The following is a 23050-nucleotide window of genomic DNA, read 5'->3' as shown; positions in this document are numbered from 1 at the left end:
GACAAGGTAGACCAGGACTCCGGTTTCAGAAATTTGGTCAAGGCACTCATTAATCTGCTTTCCATCATATAAATTAGCTTTTGTTTTCAAGAAATTATATAAATCAAATCATATAGTATATATTCTTTTCCACCTGGCTTCTTTCACTCAGCGTGATATTCTGAGATGCATCCATGTTCTTGCATGTATCACCAGTGAATTCCTTTTTGCTGAGTAGTATTACCTGGTATGGATATCCAATTTGGTTATCCATTCACCTGCTGATGGACATTTGGGTTGTTTCCAGTTCTGGAGTCTCACAAATAAAGCTGCTATGAATATTTGTGTGCAGGTTTTTGTATGAAGAAATGTTTTATTTTCTCTTAGGTAACTACCTAGGAGTGGGATAGCCAGCTCATACAGTGGACATATGTTTAACTTTTTTTTTTTTTTTAAAGATTTTATTTATTTATTTGAGAGAGAGAGAATGAGAGAGAGCGAGTACATGAGAGGGGGTAGGGTCAGAGGGAGAAGCATACTCCCCGCTGAGCAGGGAGCCCGATGCGGGACTCCAGGATCCCGGTCTCGGATCCCGGGACTCCAGGATCATGACCTGAGCCGAAGGCAGTCGCTTAACCAACTGAGCCACCCAGGCGCCCCGACATATGTTTAACTTTACAAGAAACTTCCAAATTGTTTAAAGCGACTGTACTTTATATATCCCCACAGGTGGAATCTGAGTGCTCGGGTTCCTCTACATTCTCACCAGCACTTCTATTCGTGGGGCTTTTTTAGCAGTTGTAGCTCTGTGGTTTTAATGTATATCTTTTCCCATAGCTATTTGTCATCTACATATGAAGTGTCTTTTTTTTGGTGAAGTGTCTGTTCAAACTTTTTTACCACTTAAAAAACCATATTGTTTGTTTTCTTATTGCTCAGTTTTGAGATGTCTTTATGTATTCTGAACACAAGTCCTACGTCCGATACATGCATTGCGAATATTTTCCTCCAGTCTGTGACTTATCTTCTCATTCACTTAACTGTGTTGTTGAAGAGAAAATGGTTTTAATTTTGATGAAGTTCTTTTTTCTATTTTTGGCCTTTTATGGATTGTGCTTTGGGTGTTGTATCCAAGAAATCTTTGCCTAACCTAAGGTATCAAAGATTTCCCTTATGTTTCCTCTATATGTAAGGAGTCTCTAATCTTATGTTTACATTTAATCATAGGCTCCATTTTTGGTTAAGTTTTTTACACAGTGAGAGGTATGTCTTGACGTTTATTTTTTAGAATTTGGACATCCAATTGTTATAGCATTTGTTGAAAACAGTAATCTTTCTTTACTAAATTGCTTGTGTACCTTTGTCAAAGGCACATTTATGGTAACAAAAACCAGTTGACTGTGAATGTGTGGATCAATTTCTGGACTCTATAATCTTTCAATCTCTTCTGACCTACTGGTCTGTCTTTATGCCAAAACGACACTAACTTGATTATTGTACCTTTACAAGACGTCTTGAAATCAGGTGGTGTTAGCCCTCCCACTCTGTTCTTTTTCAAAGTTGTTTTAAGTTAATATGGGTCCTTTGCAACCCCATATAAATTTTTAGAATAAACTTGTCGATTTCTTTTAGAAAAAGACCAAAAAAAACAAAAACAAAAACCCAAACCATGCTGGAATTTTGATTGGGATTACACTGAATCCACAGATCAATTTGGAGACAAACTGACATCCTAAGAATATTGTGTCTTTCAACCCATGAACAACATATCTCTCTCCAACTATTTAGGTCTTTAATTTCTCCCAGCAGTGTTCCATGGTTTTGAGTGTGCAAGTGTTTCACATCTTTTGTCAGAATTATCCTCAGGTATTTAATTTTTTCTGATGCTATTATAAGTTGTATTTGGAAAAATTTCAGTATCTGGTTGTTTATTGCTAATATATAGAAATACAATTGATTTCTGTATATTGACGCTTCCTACAACACTGTCAAACTCATCTATTAAATTCTTATAAATTTTATCAGATTTTCCACAAAGAACATCAAACCATCTACAAATAAAAGACAGTTTTACTTCTTTCTTATTGATAGCTTTTATTTCCTTTTCTTGCCTGACTGCACTAGCTAGAACCTGCAGCACAATCTTGAATAAAAGTGGTAAAAGTGAATAACCATGTCTTGTTCCTGATCTTAGGGGAAAAAACATTTAAAAGCATTTAGTCTTGCATTATTAAGAATGATTCTAAATGCAGGTTCTTCATAGATGCCCTTTATCAGGTTGAGAGAGTTCCTTTCTATTTCCAGTTTGCAAGAACAGGAGTTAGATTTTGTCAAATGCTTTGCATCTATGAGATGATCACTTGGTTTTTCTTTTACAATTTGTTAATTACGGCTTGTTAATATGGTGAATTACATCATGTGATTTTTTTCTAATATTAAACCAACCCTGAATTTTTGAGATAGGTCCCACTGGGTCATGATGTATTATCCTTTTTACACATTGTTGGATTTGACTTGCTATAATTTTGTGTAGAATTTTTACATCTATGTTCATGCAGAATACTGATCTTTCCTTATATGTCTTTGTATGCTTTGGTATCAGGATAACTCTGGAGTTGGAAATTTTCTCTACCATTTTCTCTTCAGATCACCACTATGAAGTAGGTCTAATTATCTCCTCTTAAAAATCAGGAAACTGAAGATGAAAAAGAATAAATAACTTGGTTCAAGGCAGAAAGCACTAAAGTGGCCAACGCCAGACCTGAAATTAGGTAAGACCTCAAATTCTAGCTACCCTTACAAAAGGGACATATATACCACGAGAAGTCTCCAAAATGAACACTGTTGTGACTTCCCATACTTTTTCTTACACATGTACCAAACCCTTGGCTAACTTTTGCCAACCAGAAATATCCACCTGATACTCTAATTCTGCAGGAGGACACTATCCTATCCTGTCACCTCGGTTGCCAGTTCTTTCCAGACACCTCCTTCCAAACATCATGTCTTGGGCTTACTATGGAGCTCGTGGAAAACATTCTTACGCTACTGACAGAGACTTTATAATTATTTTGAGAACAAGCTTTTGTTGTTGTTTTTAAATCATACATAAGTAAATATTTAAATGATTAAAATAAAGCTAAATTAATAGATGGCTAAACACATGGCCTTTGGTGATTTAACTTGGATATATGGACACATATATTTTATTGAGTTAAATATAACTGCAATAAACAATTCCACTCACACCAATGAAGGTAAGTCATGTATCACTCACAGATAGCCTCGGAATCTGTTGAGGTCATTGTTTGGACTTTCACATTCTATCTTACTGGAGAATTTCTCTGGGTCAACTTCAGAGTCCTAAAAATAAATAAATAAATAAATTAAATAAATAAATAACTATATATACATTTTAAATCACAACATAAGAAGAATTCAATGTCAAAAAGATGACATTTTTACGTATATCACTTAATTTGCATTAAGCATATATGTGAACATTCTGAGCACATAAACATTTAATTCCAACACATTTTATTTAAAATTTAAAAATAAGCTGGACATCAGCATCTTACAAAATTCTCTAAAGGATTAAACGATAATTTTAGAATGCTTGATGAAACCAATGAGCAAATAAGCAAAGGGTTTTTATAGAACGTAGGCACAGATTCACTAAGAATAAGCCATGTGAACTTTCTCATTTCCTTGTTTTTATATGAATGTTTGCCTAATAAAAGAAATACTATTGATATATCTTGTAATGCAATAACATATCACGGCAAATGTATGGAAAATCTGAGTTATATAATCATATGATTTGATTTGTTAATCAATTTTTTGAGTTCTTCTGATGTACCAGAATCTCGACTATGTACTTTAAATATATTAATTTCTTCTTTAAAACCCCATGAGGTAGGTGTTATAATGAGGTCTAATTAACAGATAAAGACAGAGAAGCACAAAGAAGATCAACAATTTGCTATAGGTTTCCACATAAGGCAGTCTTTAGAAATAGGACTGCAAACTAGGTCATGGGATTCCAGAGCACTGACCCTTAACTGAACCCAAAGTGTGATGACTAATCAACTGCCATCACCCTTAAAGTAGGTACTTAGTGGTATTTAATAGAATCTCAAATTGTATAAGATTTTTACCAATGTCTTAGTTATATAAATGCTCACAAAAGTGACAATGACAAGCTGAGAGGCATATCAATCACAGGATCCAAATTAAATCCAGAGAAAGAAAGATGGCCCATTGTTACATCAGATGATGAAATTTATTGAAGATTAGGGCATTTAGTTTACAAGTATAAGATGAAGGAAACCTGACTTAACAGTTCAGTTTTAAAAAGACCATTATTTATTTTTTTTAGTTTTGATACTTGCATGCTTGTTATTTTTTAATTTTTTTATTAACATATAATGTATTGTTTGTTTTGGGGGTACAGGTCTGTGATTCATCAGTCTTACATAATACGCAGCACTCACCATAGTACATACCCTCCCCAGTGTCCATCACCCAGCCACCCCATCCCTCCCACCCCCCTCCACTCCAGCAACCCTCAGTTTGTTTCCTGAGATCAAGAGTCTCTTATGGTTTGTCTCCCTCTCTGGTTTCGCCTTGTTTCATTTTTCCCTCCCTTCCCCTATGATCCTATTTCTTGTTTCTCAAATTCCTCATATCAGTGAGATCACATGATACTTTTCTTTCTCTGACTGACTTATTTCGCTTAGCGTAATACCCTCCATTCACAGCGTTGCAAATGGCAAGTTTAAAAAGACCATTCAATTTTAAAATACTTCATCTCAAGTGTTTCCAGAGAAAGGGAAAGGAAACTGATATGTAAGCACTATCCATGACATTTTTACATACATTACTTCATTTGCATCTCACAGCAAAGCTATGAGGCAGGCATCATTGTTTCTACTTTAAGATGAACTGATACATAAGTGACTTGCCCAAGGTCACACAGTAATTAAATATCAAAGCAGGAATTCATTCAAACTCATGTTAATATAACTTTAAAGTTCTTGTTTCCCTCACCACAGCAGGGTCTAGAAAGGTCTAGAAGCTCTGTGGCCAAGAGAAGCTACACGAATCTCAAAAGGTCTGGGTATAGATGCAATTACAGATTCTAGGAAGAGAAGGTGATTATTTCCATTGCAAAATAACTCTCCAAATTGCAAAATAACTCTCCAAATTGCAAAATAATTCCATTTCCTTTAATTCAGTTCCAAAAAATATAGGATTGCCAGACTAAAATGTGTGAACTTCAAAGTCATTATATCCTATTATCTATAAAACACTTCCACAGAGAGCTGGAAATGGATTAAGTCCTCTGGGATTCTATTTTGTAATAGTAAAAATGAATTTAAAAATCTCTTTATATGTACCTGTGAAAATCTTCTGAAAAGAAAATGTTAATAAGTCACCAACTGAGAACACATTATTTACCTGCTCTGCATATCCTCGAACCACCTGCCTCTGTTTTAAATTGCTCTCTCCATCAAGACCAGAAGTCTCAATGTGACAGATTCCATCTGGATCAGTAGAAAAGAGTAAGACCATGTCTGCAGGAATAACCTCATTACAGGAAAGGCGAATAAAGTCCCCAACAGCAACATCTTTCCAGCACTGGTCGACATATCTTTTCTCTTTCCTAACATTGAGGGGAAACAAAAGTATAAAGAGAGTATGAAGACAGAAACATATATAATCTTATTTTTTCAGTTTTGAGTATAATTTAAAGCATGTTTAAAGCCTTAGGGTGAATTTTAATCCATTAAATGTTAAAAGGGAAGCCAGAGAAAACCTAAATTCCAGAATTTGTTTCACCTGAAAATTGAGTTATTGAGCTAATAAAACATATTTCTCAGCTCCTTTGTCCTTTGAGGTTTTGAACTATTATGCTGTTTGAGGTGTAACTGGAATAAAATGAACATTTGCTGGGTTTATTCACGTACAACACAATCCCTGGGTACTGCTCTGTTGTCAGGTGTCAAGGATCCAGAAAGGCACAAGACACATCTACTCTCACAGCGCTTCCTGTCTGATAAGATGAATTAAAGAAAACACCAAAGAAGTAAAAAAAAATAAAATGAAGGGCGCCTGGGTGGCTCATATGGTTGGGTGTCTGCCTTTGGCTCAGGTCATGATCTCCCGGTCCTCGAATCGAGCCCTGCATCGGGCTCCTGGCTGGCTCAGTAGGGAGTCTCCTTCTCCCTCTCCCTCTGCCTCTCCCCCTGCTTGTGTGCTCTCTCTGTCTCTGTCTCTCTCTCTTAAATGAATAAATGAAATCTTAAAATTTTTTTAAAAAAATGAAATAAAATGAATACTCAACATTTCAAAAATTATTATACTACTCATTAACACCTCTAATTATCACTTAATAGAAATACTGGTAAGACAGTCCTGAGGGCAAAACTTGTATACTTTCTGCTCTACAGAATTATATCCGTTATTTCAAGAAATATTTAGCTTCAAGGGCTATCTAAGAAATACATTTTCAGGGCTTATTTTCCCAAAATATCTAATGCACCAGGTTGAATCCAACTAAAGGAAATCCTTGATTACCTAAAGAGTTGGTTAGTTCACAGAGAAAGGCAAATCAATGATTTTGTCCTTACCATTCTTTTTCCTAGTGTTTGTGCACACCCGTTCACTCTTCGTGGAGGAAAGTAAGAGAGAACATCTGAAAACATAGGTATGGGTCATATTTCAAAGGTTCAGTCCTAAAAGTCTAGGAGTAGTGATTTCATTCCATAGAAAATGGGGAGTCACAAGGTTCACCAGAAGAAGGAGGATGGGATACTACTTCCATTTACTAACCCCTGCGACAGAGTAATGGATGGACTTTGGGTGTCAAGCTAGTTTGGTGTAGGAATGGCCAAAAAAACCAATGTAAAGTTATTTAAATAATTCAGGAGAAGAATGAAGATGGTCAGAAGGCAGCAGCAACAGGGATAAATAGAAGATTAATTCAAGACATATTTGGGTTTTTTGACTTAACTACATGTTTCAGGACTTACTACACCATATTTTATGACTGAACTACATGTAAAGGAGTTACCAAGTATGACTCTACAGTCTCTAACTTGTATGATGGGATGATGAATGGTGCCTTTCACTACATCTCAAATTTTCGATCAACTGGTTGCATGAGAGGGCAGATAATAAACTCAGATTGGAAAGTTTTTATCTGAAGCGGGATGTGAAAAAGAGGATGTGCAGCAATTTGAGGGTTCAGATCCTATGCTCATGGGTACAGATATAAATGTGGAAGTCCTAGGAACATAGAGGGCAGGTGACACCAGGTAAGGACATGAGATTCCTTAGGGAAGGAGACTTCAAGGTAATAAAGAAGTGGAAGGAGACCCCAGAGAAAGTAATATCAGAGAAATCCAGAGAGAAGGAAACTTCAAAAAGGGAGCAATCCTAGTGAAGCAGCAAAGGGGCCAAGCCTATGGTATTCAGTGATTAGGATGTCTGTTGACTATGGAAAATGCTGATAGAATGAAATTGTTGCTGGGAGTATGAATAAGGAAGTGAGACCTCCATGAACCAGAGAGGGACTGGAAGTTTAAGAAGTAGAATATTTCATGATGTTTAGCTATGAAAGGAAATAAGGGGTAAAAGCAGCCACTGCAATGAAAGGTAAATCAAAGGACAAAGGATGAGAGTAATTGGACATGAACATGAGATGTAGGAAAGGAGTCCATGGAACAGGAAAGGTAGAAGACAGAGCACTGTGTGGGGGATGCTGGTGGAAGCTATAAAGAAACAAGGAATGGGATTAACAACATAGAGGAAAGGATTCCTATCACAGTAAAGGGAGTTGCCTCTTCATCTAAGGTCAGAAGAAAGTTGTTGAAAATGTGAATGATGCATGAAGGAATGGGGGGTACACAATTCATGTTTCATGGCCTCTACTTTTTCTGTTAGGAAAGCTACAAGGAAAATTTGCTAAGAATTTATAAAGATAGGAAGAGAAGACAGACTTGACTCTTAGGGTTAGGAATTTTATTTTTCTTTCAAACATAAGAAGTAGGATTCCTCTAAAGGACAAGTTTATTTATTCTACATTGGAACAAAATTTAAATGAAGCCAATTTCATAATTAACTTCATTTTTCCCTATTTGGAGTATACACCAGGATTTCAAAAAAATACCTAATTTGCCCAACAGCTAGCTACTTCAGGTCAATAAACATCTACGGGCCTTAATTTATGCCAGTTACACGTTAGGTGCTAAAAATACACAAATGGTTAATAAATGGTCACCACCCTATACAAGTTATGGTTGAAATCAGAAAAAGAGACACAAACAGTACTTTCATAAGAGAGAGGTATGCATGCCCAGGTTACTATGGGAGCGAATAGTTGGGGTTAGCCCTGGAGGAGGTGAATCTTGATGGATGACCAAGAGTGACTCAGGTGAAGAAAGGTGGGACAGTGTATCAGTCAGGGTGCAAAGACATAGGGCAAGAGAGAGCTCGTGTGTAAAAGCAACTGCAAGCCAGTGACAATGCTCACTCTGCCACATTTAACTAGCTCTGAAGATTTTTCATTGTGGTAGACTCAAAATGAGACTATATTTCCTTACCCAACAAAGAATTAAAGCTAGTGAAAGGACCTTCTTCTCCCACAGCTGAATGTTCAGCTAGAATTTCGTGCATCTACTTGGTTATATGTGCTTCTGAACTACTCTCATTGGACAGAACATTGCTCTCACAATTCCTCCTTCAGGCAAACTTCTAGACCCATTTCGTTTCTTTAAGAGTTCAAGATCACACATCTTTGCTACATAAGCCTTGGGACACACTGGACTATTAACTGTGATTCCACTGGAGTGGGAGGAAGGGGAGAGGTAAGAAGGAAGGGTGGAGAATGTAAACTTCTACTTCTTGCTTCAACAAATTTAAAGAGAGAAAGATGAGAGTTATGAACAAATTTTTCTCTTTGACTTTTTTAGCATTTTCCCATAAAATCCTAAAAAAACTCATAATAAGCAAATAATGAATAATCATTGCATACAACAGCAAAGATTTATCAGATGCTCTATATTCACCAGCTGATTTAATTTTTGTATCAATGTTATGTGGTTGGTCCTATAAATGAACTATGATCCCTGCCCCCCTGCCTTTATAAATAAGAAAAACTGGTTTTGGCAAATTAAGTAACTTGCTCAAAGTCACACAGTTCCTAAGTGGTCCTGGGATTTAAAACAAGGCTGGTAGCTCCAGAGCCCATCTCTCAAGAAGCAGACTTTACTCCAGCTAGAATAGTCACTTCCTGATGACCACCAAATAAAAAATGTTTTAGTTGTATATCAGAAAGTGAATTTGAAGAACCATCACTTTTGAAAACATCACACAAAAGGTTGATTACCTTAGAAGGCCACTGATATTTAGTCTTATTTTAAGAAGCATGAAATTCTATGAATTTACAAGATTCATGAATTTATGAGATAGTCCTAAAATGTTAACATTAGCCAGTATTTTGAAACTCCTAAAATCAATATAGTGATTTTTAAAGATCAGAAAATAATGTAGGGTCCTGGAGGGAAGGCATTGTATCTATTTTTTTTTTTTAATCTATTTTTCCTTTAAATCTCAATCTCTCAGTGCCTACAACACAGTAAGGCACTCAAATTTGTTAAGTGATTAATAGTTTTGTTTTCTTTTTTTTTTTAAGATTTTATTCATTTATTTGAGAGAGAGACACACACACAGAGCAGGAACACAAGCATGGGGAGTGGGAGAGGGAGAAGCAGGCTTCCCACGGAGCAGGGAGCCCGATGCGGGGCTCGATCCCAGGACCCCGGGATCACGACCCGAGCCGAAGGCAGACGCTTAACGACTGAGCCACCCAGGTGCCCCAGTTTTGTTTTCAACACACTTCTATTATCCTTGAAACAAAACTTAAAACCTTATAAACAGCTGTTATTTGAAAGGCAATACTGAGAAAGTTAGGTTTTCCATAATAGCTCATTCCAACTTAATTGAGGTATAATAAAGTTTAAATGTTTAATTTCTATATTAGTGTTTATTTCCCAAGATACTTGCCCAAAGATAAGCACCATGTGAAAGACCACATATTACAAATAAGAATCAAATTATCTGCACAGAAATGTTAATACCCTTCTTCCAAAAGCTTGCACAATCTAATGGCTTCATACTTTCACCTTAATTTTGTTGAGGAATAATTTGTTTTCTAAAGTGATGTCTTTGCATTTCATAGGAATTTAAGTTAGCCTATTTAAATCGACAAGGCATGGTCTTATAACCTACCTTTATTTTTTTTTTTTAAGATTTTATTTATTTATTTGACAGAGAGAGACACAGTGAGAGAGGAAACACAAGCAGAGGGGAGTGGGAGAGGGAGAAGCAGGCTTCCCTCGGAGCAGGGAGCCTGATGTGGGACTCGATCCCAGGACCCTGGGACCATGACCTGAGCCGAAGGCAGTTGCTTAATGACTGAGCCACCCAGGCGCCCCCTACCTTTATTTCTTTATATCCTTATAATTTGTTCCAAGAACAATTTGGGGGAAGAAAGGTATTATTTCTTCTGTAATACCAAACAAAAGCAAATTACATAAAGTAACAGATAAAAGGACAAAGTTACCAGATTCTATTATGAAATGCAATCATAAAGTGGTATCTTGGATAGACCTTAAACAATTGAATAGAAAATTGCATCTTATCTTTAAGTTTATATGCAAATCATCTAAAATAGATCTGGACTATGTCCAAAAGGACACCTGAGAAAAAAATTATACCAGGTCTCCCACTATGCAATTTTAATATTTATAAAATCATGCAGTGTCCTAAAGAGTTCTCAAATGTTGATTAAATAACTTGATAATGTGGCAAACTCCAGCTAATAGTTATTACTAACCTACAAAAATCATCACAGTGGCTAACCTTTACTTAGCACTTAGAAAGGGCTAGGTTCTATTGATTACTGTTTTATTACTATTATATTCATAATGAAGAGAACTGGGGTTTAGCTAGCTTATGCAATTTGCCCAAAGCTAAATATAGCTAATAACTGAGAAAATCAGGATTAGAACTTATTTAGAACTTAGAAAAGCAAACAAACACACATTATCAACTTTAAAGTAGCACTAAAAGTCAACAATCATTTATAGACAAGAACCTATATTTAAAAATACATATAAGAAGCATTCTTCCCATTTGCTAAATTTGGTATTGCTGAGTAATTTTTAAATTGTTCAAAATCTGGACTTTGTTCATCATATAATCATTCTAAAATACTATTTCCTACAACTATTTTTTGAGGGTAAGACTGTATCAATAACACCTCTCTATCCCTGGCATATGATAAGACATAAATGTCATCAAATGATTCATAGCAGTATTTTAGTAGAACACTCATGACTTTAAAATGAAAACCATGAGCTTTTCCTAATATTTTTAGTTTTCTACATAATACATGAGTTTTTCTGGTTAGCTTTAGATCAGATATGAGTATAAGAAAAAAAATAGACCAAATTTTTCCTTATCTAGGTACAAGTCATATCATCCTACAAAGGAGGGGAAAAAAAAGTTAGTTTTGTTTCTGAATCTTTAAAATGGATGTTGAGAAAGTCACTGAAGAATTCTAATAATGAACAGAATTCAGAATCCTTCAGGTTTCAGCTTAAGTATCACTTTATGTGAGCAGCTTGCCCTAACCATTTCCTCTGTGGCTCACATAAAATGGAAGACAATTCTACTATCAGGATAAGCCTATGAGTTATTTTTCTCCCTAAACAAAACAAAAATTACATCATCTAGTTGAACTCTTGGTCAGTCAAAAGAGCCTTAAATTTGTTCAAAATATATTTTATTAGAAAACTAGCCTTTTGAACCTAAATGTCTTTTGTTCAGACTTGGTAACTAGAATAGAATAGAATCTCTAGTCTGACCAATTTAGCATTACAATCTTAGGAACTTAGAATTTAAACGAGAACACTAAAGTCAATCCAAGAAATGTATCAAATACTCTGAGATGTCAGAAGAAAGAGTGGCAGCATCTGTCTAAGGGAACCTGTCGAGTCAGCTCAGAGGCTGAAGGAAGTGCTTGCCTACTTCTGGGCTCAAAGCTCAGTCTTCTAGCTCGTCACATTTTCTCCCTTGGGGATTTAAGTCAAACTCCTCACTTCAAAATCACCTCTAAACAGACTGATGACTTCAAAATTTCTTACCATAGCCCTTCCGTCTGACCAGAACTCCTGTAGCATGTTCCTATTTGCCCGTGGGGCATTTCCACTGCATGGCTGTCTTGCTATCATTTCCAGTTCATCCTACCTGAGGTGAATTTAATGCTCCCTCTTTCTATTGGTGGTACTTTTTTCCTCCAAAGCTCAAAAATCACAAAAGTTCACCAAATTTAATTGGGTTCTTCTTCACAGTATCTCTTCTATGAACCCCTTCCTGTACCTTGCCATCTACTCCCAGTAATGCCCTGGACTGATTAGCAGAGGCTGATTTACCCTCTTTGTAGAGCCTATTCCCAGGACTCGAGTGGACCAATATTCCTCAAGCACAGCTTTCGCCACATTCCTTCTCTGCTCAAAAGATGGAAACGAGCAAAGGGTGGGGGTGTGGGGGGAAAGAGAGACAGACACACATGCAAACCAAGAAACAGACTCTTAACTCTAGAGAACATGCTGGTTACCAGAGAGGAGGGTGGGGGATGGGTGAAATCAGTGTTAGGAATCAAGAAGTGCACTTGTGATGAGCACTGGGTGATGTATGGAAGTGTTCAATCACTATACTGTACAACTGAAATTACTATTACACTGTATGTTAACTAACTGGAATTTAAATAAAAACTTAAAAAAAAAAAAGATGGATTCTGTAGAGGATGCTTTTAGATAACAGGCTTGAGTGATGGAAACTTGACCCAGGCAAAAGGGCCCACAGTGACCCCCCTGGCTGAACACAGACGGCCCATCAGGCGACCCACCTCAAAATATCCATAAGCCTTAACTGAGCAATGGGCTACTTACAACCAGGTACAATTACCAAAAAGGGGAGACATTCCCTATGTCGTCAGATCTCCTCCCTTCCCCCTTTAAAAACAGCCCCCACCCGCCGCCTCATGGCAGACAGTCTCCTCTGCTTTCCTGCCTGCGGCTCCCTTGTGGTGTGTTCAATAAGCTGCGATCGCCTATGTTCTGCCTCAGGTGAATTCTTTCACCGCCCCCACACCATGTATGCTTCCAAATGATCATCGCCCCACATTTGGGGGCCCCTGTCCGATTGGAGAGACACTGCAGATTCTCTACCACTGAAGGAAAATATCTCTGATGGTTAATTTCAAGTGTCAGCTTCACGAGGGATGCCCAGACGCTGGTTAAATGTTACTTCCGTGTGTGTCTGTGAAAGTGTTTCTGGGAGAAATTAGCCTTCAAGTTGAACTGAAGAGACGGTCCTCCCCAGTGTGGGTGGGTATCATCCAATCCCTTGAGAAGAAAAAGGCAGAGTAAAGTTGAATTTATTCTCTGCCTTCCTGAGGCTTGAGCTGGGACACTGATCTCCTGACCTCAGCATCCCTGGTTCTCAGGCCTTCAGACTTGGACGGGAATCTACACCATCAGCTCTGTGGCTCTCGGGCCTTCAAACCACACTGCTGGCCTTCCCGAGACTCCTGCTTGCCGGTACTGGGGCTTCATAGCCTCCATTATCATGTGAGCCAATTCCTGATAATAAATCTCATTCCTATTGGTTCTATTTTTCTGGACAACCCTGATTAATACACCATTCAAGGAGTAGCCTGGTGTTGGAAGTCCCTCCACAGGAGGCCTCAAACTCCCTCTCTTTTCATTTCTCATTACTGCTCCTAGAGCTGGTTTCCCCCTCAGGCCAAGTCAATATCCTCAGCATCCCCAGAACACTCCACAAGCCTTCCTAATCTCAATATGGGGTGTGGGGGAGAGGTGACGTCATAAACTTGTTTGTAAAGCAGTTAACATATTAGATTCAGAATTTCACACATCTGTTCTAATGATGACTTTTTAAAAAGTAGATACATTTCTCATGAAAGGGAACACCAGACAATTAATATTCCAAACTTTGTAATTTTCATTTTCATAAAAGTATGAAAAGTGAAAATTTCATTTTCATAAAGACATGGAAAGTGTTTGCAGTGCAATATTAGGCTAAACAATTAGAATAAAAATATATGGAGTATAATCTTTATTTTGTAAAACATACACACAATGCACACAGAACTTATAGGAAGATACGGCAGTGTTATAATTAGTTGTCTCTGGATACCAGGATCACATGTATAATTTGTAAATGTAGATTTACAATATACAGCACAGTTCCAAACTCACCTTTACAGACTATTCTTAGCTACACAGTCTTTCTGTTTAATAAAAACTGAAGATACAGGTCTCCATGACAGCAAATATGCTTCAGAAAAGACCTCCTATTATGAATGCTTTCTGTTGCTGCAATGGGGTGAGTTTTATAAAGTTTCTAGCTTTGTGTACAAAAAAAGAATATTCTTCCCCATTTTTCAGTATCCCTTCCTCCATTGGTAGCTCTTATCTTTTTCTTCATATCCCATCTTGTTTTTCATATCCATTCATATTTTTCATATCCCATCCTCTTCTTAATCCCAAATTGTAACACCCAGGATTAAAAACTATCTGCTAGCTTTCCTTCTTATGAAGTTTAATTCTTTCCATTCCACTTATACATAAGTTATAGAAGCTTTTGCTTTATCAACTCCTGGATTGACGATGGCTTATATAGATCTTTCTTGACTTATGAAAGGGTTAAATCCCAATAATCTTATGGCAAGTTGAAAATATTATAGGTGGAAATGCATGTAATACACCTAACCTACGGAACATCATAGCTTAGCCTACCCTAACTTAAACGTGCTCAGAATGCTTACATAAGCCTACACTTGGGTAAAATCATCTAACACAAAACCTATTTTTATAATAAAGTGTTGAAAATCGCATGGAAATTACTGACTACTGTACTGAAAGTGAAAAAAACAGACTGGTTCTATGGGTACAAAATGATTCATTGTTTACCCTCGTGATCACCGGGCTGACTCGGAATGAGGTTCCCTGCTGCAGCCCAGCATCATGAGAATATCTTACCATACGCTAGCCCAGGAAAAGGTCAAAATTCAAATTCTGAAGTAAGGTTTCCACTGAATCGTAAATCAGGACCATCTATACATTTTGGTTCTGCTAGGACACCTGAATTAAATTCACTACAGGTCCTTAATAAATATTAGTTGAAAACCTCACCACCACCAGCATCACCAAAAAGGGTCCTGATCACATCTAAGGGGGAAGAAAGTAACATTCTGCATGTTTCTAAATGACACATGTATATTCCCTAGCCCAGCTCCTGTTACACTTACCTACTGTAAACTTTAGTTACTAAATTGTTGATCTGTTTGTCAATTTTATATTTGCGGTAATCTTCCAAACCATCTTTTATTGCAATAATTGTCAGGACCACCACGAGAGGTAGCATTGTAATTTCCTTTTGGAAGGCTTCTACCAAAGGCACCCAGTTCAAGACAGCTAGAAACAGGAAATATAAATTGGCAGCCCTGCAATCCAAACACACACAAGGAAGGGTTAACAAATCACATAAAAGCCTAAAGCAAAAGGAACAAAAATATCTCAGGACATTTTCCTATGTTTCCCTTAGTCGATTTTTGATGCTACAGAACAGAGAACTAGCCAAACCTGACGTATCTGAACAACCTGTCACTCCTGTAGATATCCAGCTCATGGCTTTACTGTAATAAATGAGGTATTCTTTATTAAATATATGATAGTCAATATGTGTATGACAGTCTTGAGTTGTGAAAACATAAGAAGCATCACAGAAAACACTACTTTCTTTTTAAAAGCTCAAAAGAGGGGCGCCTGGGTGGCTCAATCATTAAGCATTTGCCTTCGGCTCAGGTCATGATCCCAGAGTCCTGGGATCGAGCCCCGCATTGGGCTCCCTGCTCCGTGGGAAGCCTGCTTATCCCTCTCCCACTCACCCTGCTTGTGTTCCCTCTCTTGCTGTGTCTCTATCAAATAAATAAATAAAAAAAAAAAATCTTTAATAAATAAAAAATAAAAGCTCAAAAAATTTAGAGGAAATTCAATGTTAACACATTGTAGAAATAAATTTTTCAAAACCCCAACTCTCTAGCCTTCAGAAGTTAATTTGCATGTCCAAACATTAGATTCAAACAAGGCTCAAGATAAATAGAGATGCCTGGGAGGTTTTTTTTCCCCTTGAAACCAACCCTTCTATTTCAGCTTTTATGAGATTTATTTCTTCAGGAACTTCTTCCACTTCTTTATTTTATATATTCAAATACTCCTCCACTGGCCCCTAAGGTAAATTCAAGTAGCCCATTTCCTTAAAAGAAATAGAATCTCAATCCTGCATAGCCCCTCAAGTTTTTATCACATATTTTCCTCATTAACCATTAAACTTCTCAAAATTAATTTACCCCCATTTCTCCTTCCTCACCTCCAACTCCTTGTATTCTGAAAATTCTTACCTAACCTTTTTTGCTACTTTTTTGGCCTCAATTATTTCCATGTGGACTGTATCCAAACCAACAGCACTGACCCTGAACTCTGTTCAAGTTTCAGATTCTAATTCATAAAAGACAGAACCACCCATAGCATGTAAAGCCATTAATTCAGCAAATTCACATCTATATTTTAAATGTACCCATCATTCAATAAATGTATATGGAACCTACATACAGTGAATAATGAGAATGAATATATGCAGAATGAATAATGAATGTTGAGAATCTGTATATTCACATTAGCATCTCAAACTCAACATTTATAAAAACCAAATCATCTAGCCAAGTTTTTTTTATTCCTGTCTTTACTTTTTCTGCTAATCCTCCTGGTCATTCTCAGCTCAATATGTTCATACCATCTTTTTACTTAATTCCCTGCATCTAATCCATAATATCTGTAATAATCCTTCTTTCCATTCCCACATTTTTCTAAGCTCAGGTCTTGCCACTCGCCAGGGTATATATAGCATCTCCCTAAATGTTCTCTCTGCCTTTGCTTTGTTTCTAATTGTGCCAGGCAGAGGGCTCTACTTTCCAGACCTCAAGCAATGTATGCTACTGCCTTTCTGCTTTTACATATCATACTCCTTCCCCCAGCTGAAAGGTGCTTTGCCGACACCTCTGCCTTGAAAATCTCACCAGCTCTCCATAATTAAGTTCAAATGCCCTTTTCTCTTCTCTTGCTCCATTATTTCTCTTCTGAGGCTTCTACCCTACTTGTTAGCACTTTATAACACTCATCACATTCGCTGTCTTTTCATTGTATACACATCTTGTTTCTCTTGCTAAAAGCAAACTCCATTAGGAAAGGAGTACCACTCAGATATGTATTTCCTTCAATGCCTAAACTCATAGGAGAGCTTCAATAAATATATATTAAACTGAACTATATGTCGTTGCTTCACCTAGTGAAGAGCTCTATTTCCCCATATCATCAAGTAAGAAAAAGCTCAAATTAAAACTCAGCATGGTCTAATGGAAAGAACATGGAAGCAAGAGTGAAAAGACTCAAGGCTATAGGGTCAGCTCCTAATCACTGGCACGACACTGGGTAAACCAGTGTAACAAACTTTGTTTCCTAATCTATAATATGAAAATAACAATATCTTCTCTGGTCAAGAGAAAGCATCTTACCACTTGTAAAGTGCTATGTGAACATAAGGGCTCATCATTTCACAACAAACTCTACTAGAATCGTCAAAGAAAATGTCCCAAGTCTTAGCTTAGGTAACATATAATGTCATAGAAATGAAAAATCTTATGTTAACTAGAATAACAAAGAACATGTTAAGACTTTTACCTGTGAAATTGTTCAAATAAATTTCTTGGCACAAAATTTAGAAGTGTGTACTTTGTTGTCCGTATTCGGTTATTCATGTAGGTGCCAGAGTACTTTTCATACTCATCCTTGAAGGGCCAGAGGTGGGGAACAACCACCCGGTGCTTTCCTGCCAGTCTGGGAGGCTGAGAGGACTTGCCCCCACAGACAAGCAGAGAGGAATAGCTGTATGACCTCTCATCCTCGTCCCTGTTTCTACCGCCCATCAGCTGTTGCCAGTGATACCTGGCCCATTGTAGACATTCAGTCATGTCCAAAATGTGGTGAGATCCAGGATACGCAGGTGATCTGGCAAAACAAACAAAAACCCACTAAAACACTCCTCATAAGCCTCTGGAAAGTCTTAAAGGATGGTAAGGGTAGTAAAATGAGAATTTTTTTCCAAATCAAATAAATATATGACCAATGGTTCAATGGGTATAAAGTAAAACTACTCTTTAGAACTAGTAAATGGGAGAAAGTGAAACTAGTCTTTGGAACTCCGTTTTAGCCAAATTTTTTATTAAATAAAGCATACACCTTCTGCCTCAAGAGCCAACCATCTGACCATTTAAGCAACAGGAGACAGCACCTAAAGGCCACCCTATAATCTGAAGCAAATAATCTGGGTTTAATGTGCACAAGTCTCTTAATTTATCTGATAAACAGTTTTCTCATCTTTGAAATGGGAGCGCCACACACGTGAGGCAATTTATGTTAGGATTTAATGAGTAACATGTAAATTATCCAGCATAAAGCCTGATGCAGAATAAGCAGTCAATAAAATCCATTCTGTGAAGATTACAAAAATGCCCACAAATTCTTTCCATCCCTGTATGTACAACCCTTCACCCATCAAGTGATGGAACCCAAGCACTTAGGATCTAGGTGGGGTGATAGGCATGTAAATACATAAATGCAATCCCAGGGATAAAACGTTGTTTGAGGGGACACCTGGGTGGCTCAGTAGGTTAAGCATCTGCCTTCAGCTCAGGTCATGATTCCAGGGTCCTGGAATCGAGTCCTGCATTGGGCTCCTTGCTCAGCAGGGGGCCTGCTTCTCCCTCTATCTGCAGCTCCCCCTGCTTGTGCTCTCTCTCTCTGACAAATGAAATCTTTAAAAAACAAAAAACACTGTTTGAGACACTGACGTAGTTTGGGCAAATTATTTAAGCTGGCTTCCTTCCTAAACTTCATTCGAAGTTTACAACATGTCTACTGATTATTTTCTCTAAAATGTTGTATTAATCAGAAATTAATAGTTTACCCCTAAGAACATTAAAATTGTATCCAACTTTCATGGATCTGAAATCATAGATCATTACCTACCTGAAGATCTGGTCCAATTACATTCTAGTAATTCTAGTGAGTCAATATTTTTAATAATCCATTCTTCTAGCACACTTATTTACTATACATTGGTCCTTAAGCAATCCAACTGATTACAGTTACGCAGCATCACTTTATCACTGTATTTTAGAAAATAAGTTGAATTACAAGTAATAATTTAAAAATCCGTATCTTTAAAAAGTATATGATCTAAAGCAAAATAATAAAAACAAGTAAGAGCAGAAAGTCCTTTTAATGGGAAGAATACAATAGCCTCCAAGTATGTGTATCTGTGTCTGGATATTGAACCCACAACATAGATAACCTCTATTACCATTGAGAGAAAATATTCATAAAGTCAGTCTTATCAGTTTTTTTTAAGATTTTATTTATTCATTTGACAGAGAGAGAGAGAGCATGAGTGGTGGGGAGAGGCAGAGGGAGAGGGAGAAGCAGACTCCCCACTGAGCAAGGAGCCCGCTGTGGGGCTCGATGCCAGGACCCAGAGATCATGACATGAACCAAAGGCAGATGCTTAACCATCTGAGCCACCCAGGCAACCCAGTCTTATCAGTTTTACATTAATAATGGAAATGAGAAAACAAAACAAAACAAAACAAACTTCTATCCATATCAGGTCTCTGTCCTTTGGAGTTTGCACTCTAAAATATGTGTTCATAAAGAGCTAAATTAGTAAATATTGGCCAAAATAATTCTATCTTTTCAACATAATTTTTTAAAAGCCCACATATGAAGTAATATGAAAAGTCTGGTTTTCACTTCAGTGTATAAAAATAGCTTCTTAACCTATAACTAGTAATGACAGTTTGAGTTATTAAAGTAGTTCATAACATATCCAGAATCTCCCCCAGAATAAGGATGTAAGAAAGTGCTTTATAACTGAATCAGTAGATAATGTAAAAATACTGAACAAATCATGCATTTCACCCCATGCACATCAGGGGACCTAAGACAAACCTCATGTTCTTCAGAGGGTTGAAATTTTATAGTATTTCTAGAAACTTTAAGTTTTCATTTCCAATTAAATTCTCAGTAAGACATAGGAGTGTGTATCCCTCTGGTGTCCACAATCTCAACAATAATATAGATTCTACTTAAATTTTTAAATTTTAAAGTATAATTTCTTGAGAATGCAAACAGAAATAATTAAACAAATACGACATGTGGGAGGTATTAACTGTTGGTAATTTATGGTGTATCTAACAAATAACCCCACCCTCCCTAGTGGTGGTTCACAAAAACAAACAGCTTTTCATTCCAAGGATCTATTCCAGAACCTTCTCTCTCCCCACTCACTCAGTTCCAAAGAGACAAATCTATGACTGAAGAACATTTCATTTGCCAAAGTATCCCCACATCCGCCATCCTCTGTGCCTCTTCAATGTCCTGAAACTTTTGTTAGGTGCTCTACTTACTCACATATTGTCTTCCCTCTTCCCCCCCTTTCTTATTCCCAAGAAATTTTAGTGAGGATAGAATTGGGGCTGGCTTATTGCCCTCTTCAGCCATCGACTCTCTGTCCTTCTCTCCAAGGCCAGGCAGCTCATATCTTCCAATGCCTTCCCCTCAGCACTGCCATTCTCTCCTGAAAAGTGATGACTGGACCAAAGGACTGATCTACACAAGACAGAGAGGTTGTTAGTATTTTCACGGGATTGAAGAAAAAAAACCAAATGCGGAGGTAATTGGCAAAAATCCTTTCAGATTTCCAGGTTAGAATTTAAACCATTTTATACTGAGCAGGAATGACCAAGGATCTACTTAGTCATTCTAGTTCAAGCATTTTCAAAATGTGTCTGAATGCACCGAATTAGTTTCAAGGTCTACTAATACGTTGCTATACACACTTTGGAAAGACACTGCGTGTGGTTGCACATGTGTTGAAAGCCTACAAGGAAATGAACAGATCCACTTCCAGCTCCTGTTCTGGTAGAAAGGCCGGGGAAAACAGCAGCTGGACTAGAATGTTCAGGCAGGGCAACAATTTTCCCACCACAGCCAGGAGCAAGGAGCCTTTTAATCCTTCTCCATCTACTCCCAGCAAAGCTAAAAATGTATTAATATGTAGAGAAGGCTCTGGTATTAATGCGCACATAAATATTCATCAAAATTTAAGATATGAAAGGAAAGCAGATCACAGTCATACCTCATTAAGAATCAGCATGAAGCATTATATTTTAAAGCTCAGACTTTACAGAGTATTTAACCTAGAGGTCACAAGCCAGTGGCCCTTAAGCAAAATTCTACTCAGTGACGTATCTTGTATCATGATGTTGGCAAACACATTGTACTAATTTTTTTTTAATATTGATTTTTAAGAGATAAATTCACATAAAATTTTGATATTTAGTTTCTCTTAAAAAGAAAAAAAAAACAACCACAGAATATTGGGCATTTATTTTCACATGGTAACAAATGTGAGAAGCCTTTTTACTATAGCCCCTGACCTAACCCTTCATTTTCCAGTTCACCTATTTTAACTGAGTAAATGAGCACTCCATTCACCACTTTTTGAGAAATCAAATTCTTCCTGCTCTATAGACTCTGGCTCGAATATTAGTTGTATCACTTATTAGGTATGTGACCTATGTAATTAACCTCTGCACCTCAGCTTGCTAATGAAAAAAATGAGACACCATGAAGAGTCATGGGGCACACCGAAGACAGTGTTCATTCTATCCCCCACTCTCCTCTTTGGCAATTTCTCAGGTCATACAGAAGTCAAGGTTGGTAACCCTGTAAATTGGGCTGAGGTCCAAACTTTCAATATATTGCTTCTCAAATTAAATAAAGTTGTCCAACTCTAAGTAAATGCGCAGTTGAATATATCTGTTGATACATGGAAAGTAACCAGCATTAAGTAGGATACAAATAGAAGACCAATCACAAAAGACAGACATGACATAAAATGACCTTCACGCCAGCTGACCTCATCCTCAACCATTCTCTCTGAAATTCACCCCAACTATATTCATGAACAAACTGTATTCCACTTGTCTGGTATTTTCTAAGCTTCCCTCAATAACAGTCCCCTAGGCCCCTCCCCTGGAGATCCTGATTAAGAGGATCTAGAATGGGGCCCATGAATGTGGAATTTAATTAGTACCCAGGTGACTTATCAAGAAGGTTGCAAAGCACAGCTTATACCTTGCATCTCTGCAAATGCTGCTTTCTGGAAAGCTGATCAATCCTATCACCTACTCACCACACCAGCCCCTATTCATCCTTTGGACTGTTGTAGCTTGGCCATGGGGTGGGGGTGGGGGGGATTGAGGAGGATCCACACAGGAGATACAGTAAAGCATTCCCTGCTCCGTTCCCATTATGATCCTGAGCTTGGCTCGGTCACTGCACTTGTTTCAGTGTTCAGCGGGTGGCTTTGTTCTTCAAAGTCAAGGAACACATCTCATTGCTTTCCAAACTCCCCACCAGAGTCTAATGCTTGGCCAAAGTTAGGTCGTCAACAAATGACTGCTGATCATTGACTTTTATAGAAAAGAGGTAGCATGGGGAAAGGACACAAAACACCCCATTTCCTCTTTCATGATTCAGCCTGGCTTTCCTTCCATTAGAAGAAGGAATAACAAGATCTAAGTTTGAGAAAACAGAAGTAGTCAGCTTGTGACTGCATTCCTTCCACCTTTATTAATAGAAGGAATCTGCTTCTCCAAGCCTGAAAGACTCCTACGGAAAACCACTGTTTTCTTTCCTATTGGATTTATAAGACCAGTAAGCAATACAGTAGTGATTAAGAGCATAGACTCTGAAGCCTGACTCCGACATCAATTCCTGGCACCTCCATTTGCCAGCTA

At 37.5% G+C, this 23050-nt stretch overlaps 1 protein-coding gene across 6 annotated transcripts in view; it reads right to left on the bottom strand.

Annotated features, from left to right (window-relative positions):
• The window catches only part of ATP10D (ATPase phospholipid transporting 10D (putative)), a 99794-nt gene that overhangs the window by 56677 nt on the left and 20067 nt on the right, over positions 1-23050 (bottom strand). For 3 of the 6 annotated variants that reach the window (XM_064584437.1, XM_045881199.3, XM_064584441.1), the window contains exons 2-5: positions 17871-18197; positions 15383-15577; positions 5440-5644; positions 3257-3342 (exon numbers count right to left, since the gene is read on the bottom strand). In XM_064584437.1, the coding sequence (XP_064440507.1) occupies positions 3257-3342; positions 5440-5644; positions 15383-15577; positions 17871-18160 (776 nt within the window). In that variant the 5' untranslated portion in view covers positions 18161-18197. Of the gene's footprint in view, positions 1-3226; positions 3343-5439; positions 5645-15382; positions 15578-17870; positions 18198-19217; positions 19358-23050 lie in introns of those variants that run through there. The other 3 variants (XM_064584439.1, XM_064584440.1, XM_064584442.1) reach the window with 3 other exon arrangements.

The sequence above is a fragment of the Mirounga angustirostris genome, unplaced genomic scaffold, assembly GCF_029215605.1.
Source record: "Mirounga angustirostris isolate CCGP_5_RB_7025 unplaced genomic scaffold, mMirAng1.0.hap1 SCAF_2, whole genome shotgun sequence".
Taxonomy (NCBI): Eukaryota; Metazoa; Chordata; class Mammalia; order Carnivora; family Phocidae; genus Mirounga; species Mirounga angustirostris.
This window is presented reverse-complemented; position numbering and strand designations above follow the sequence as displayed.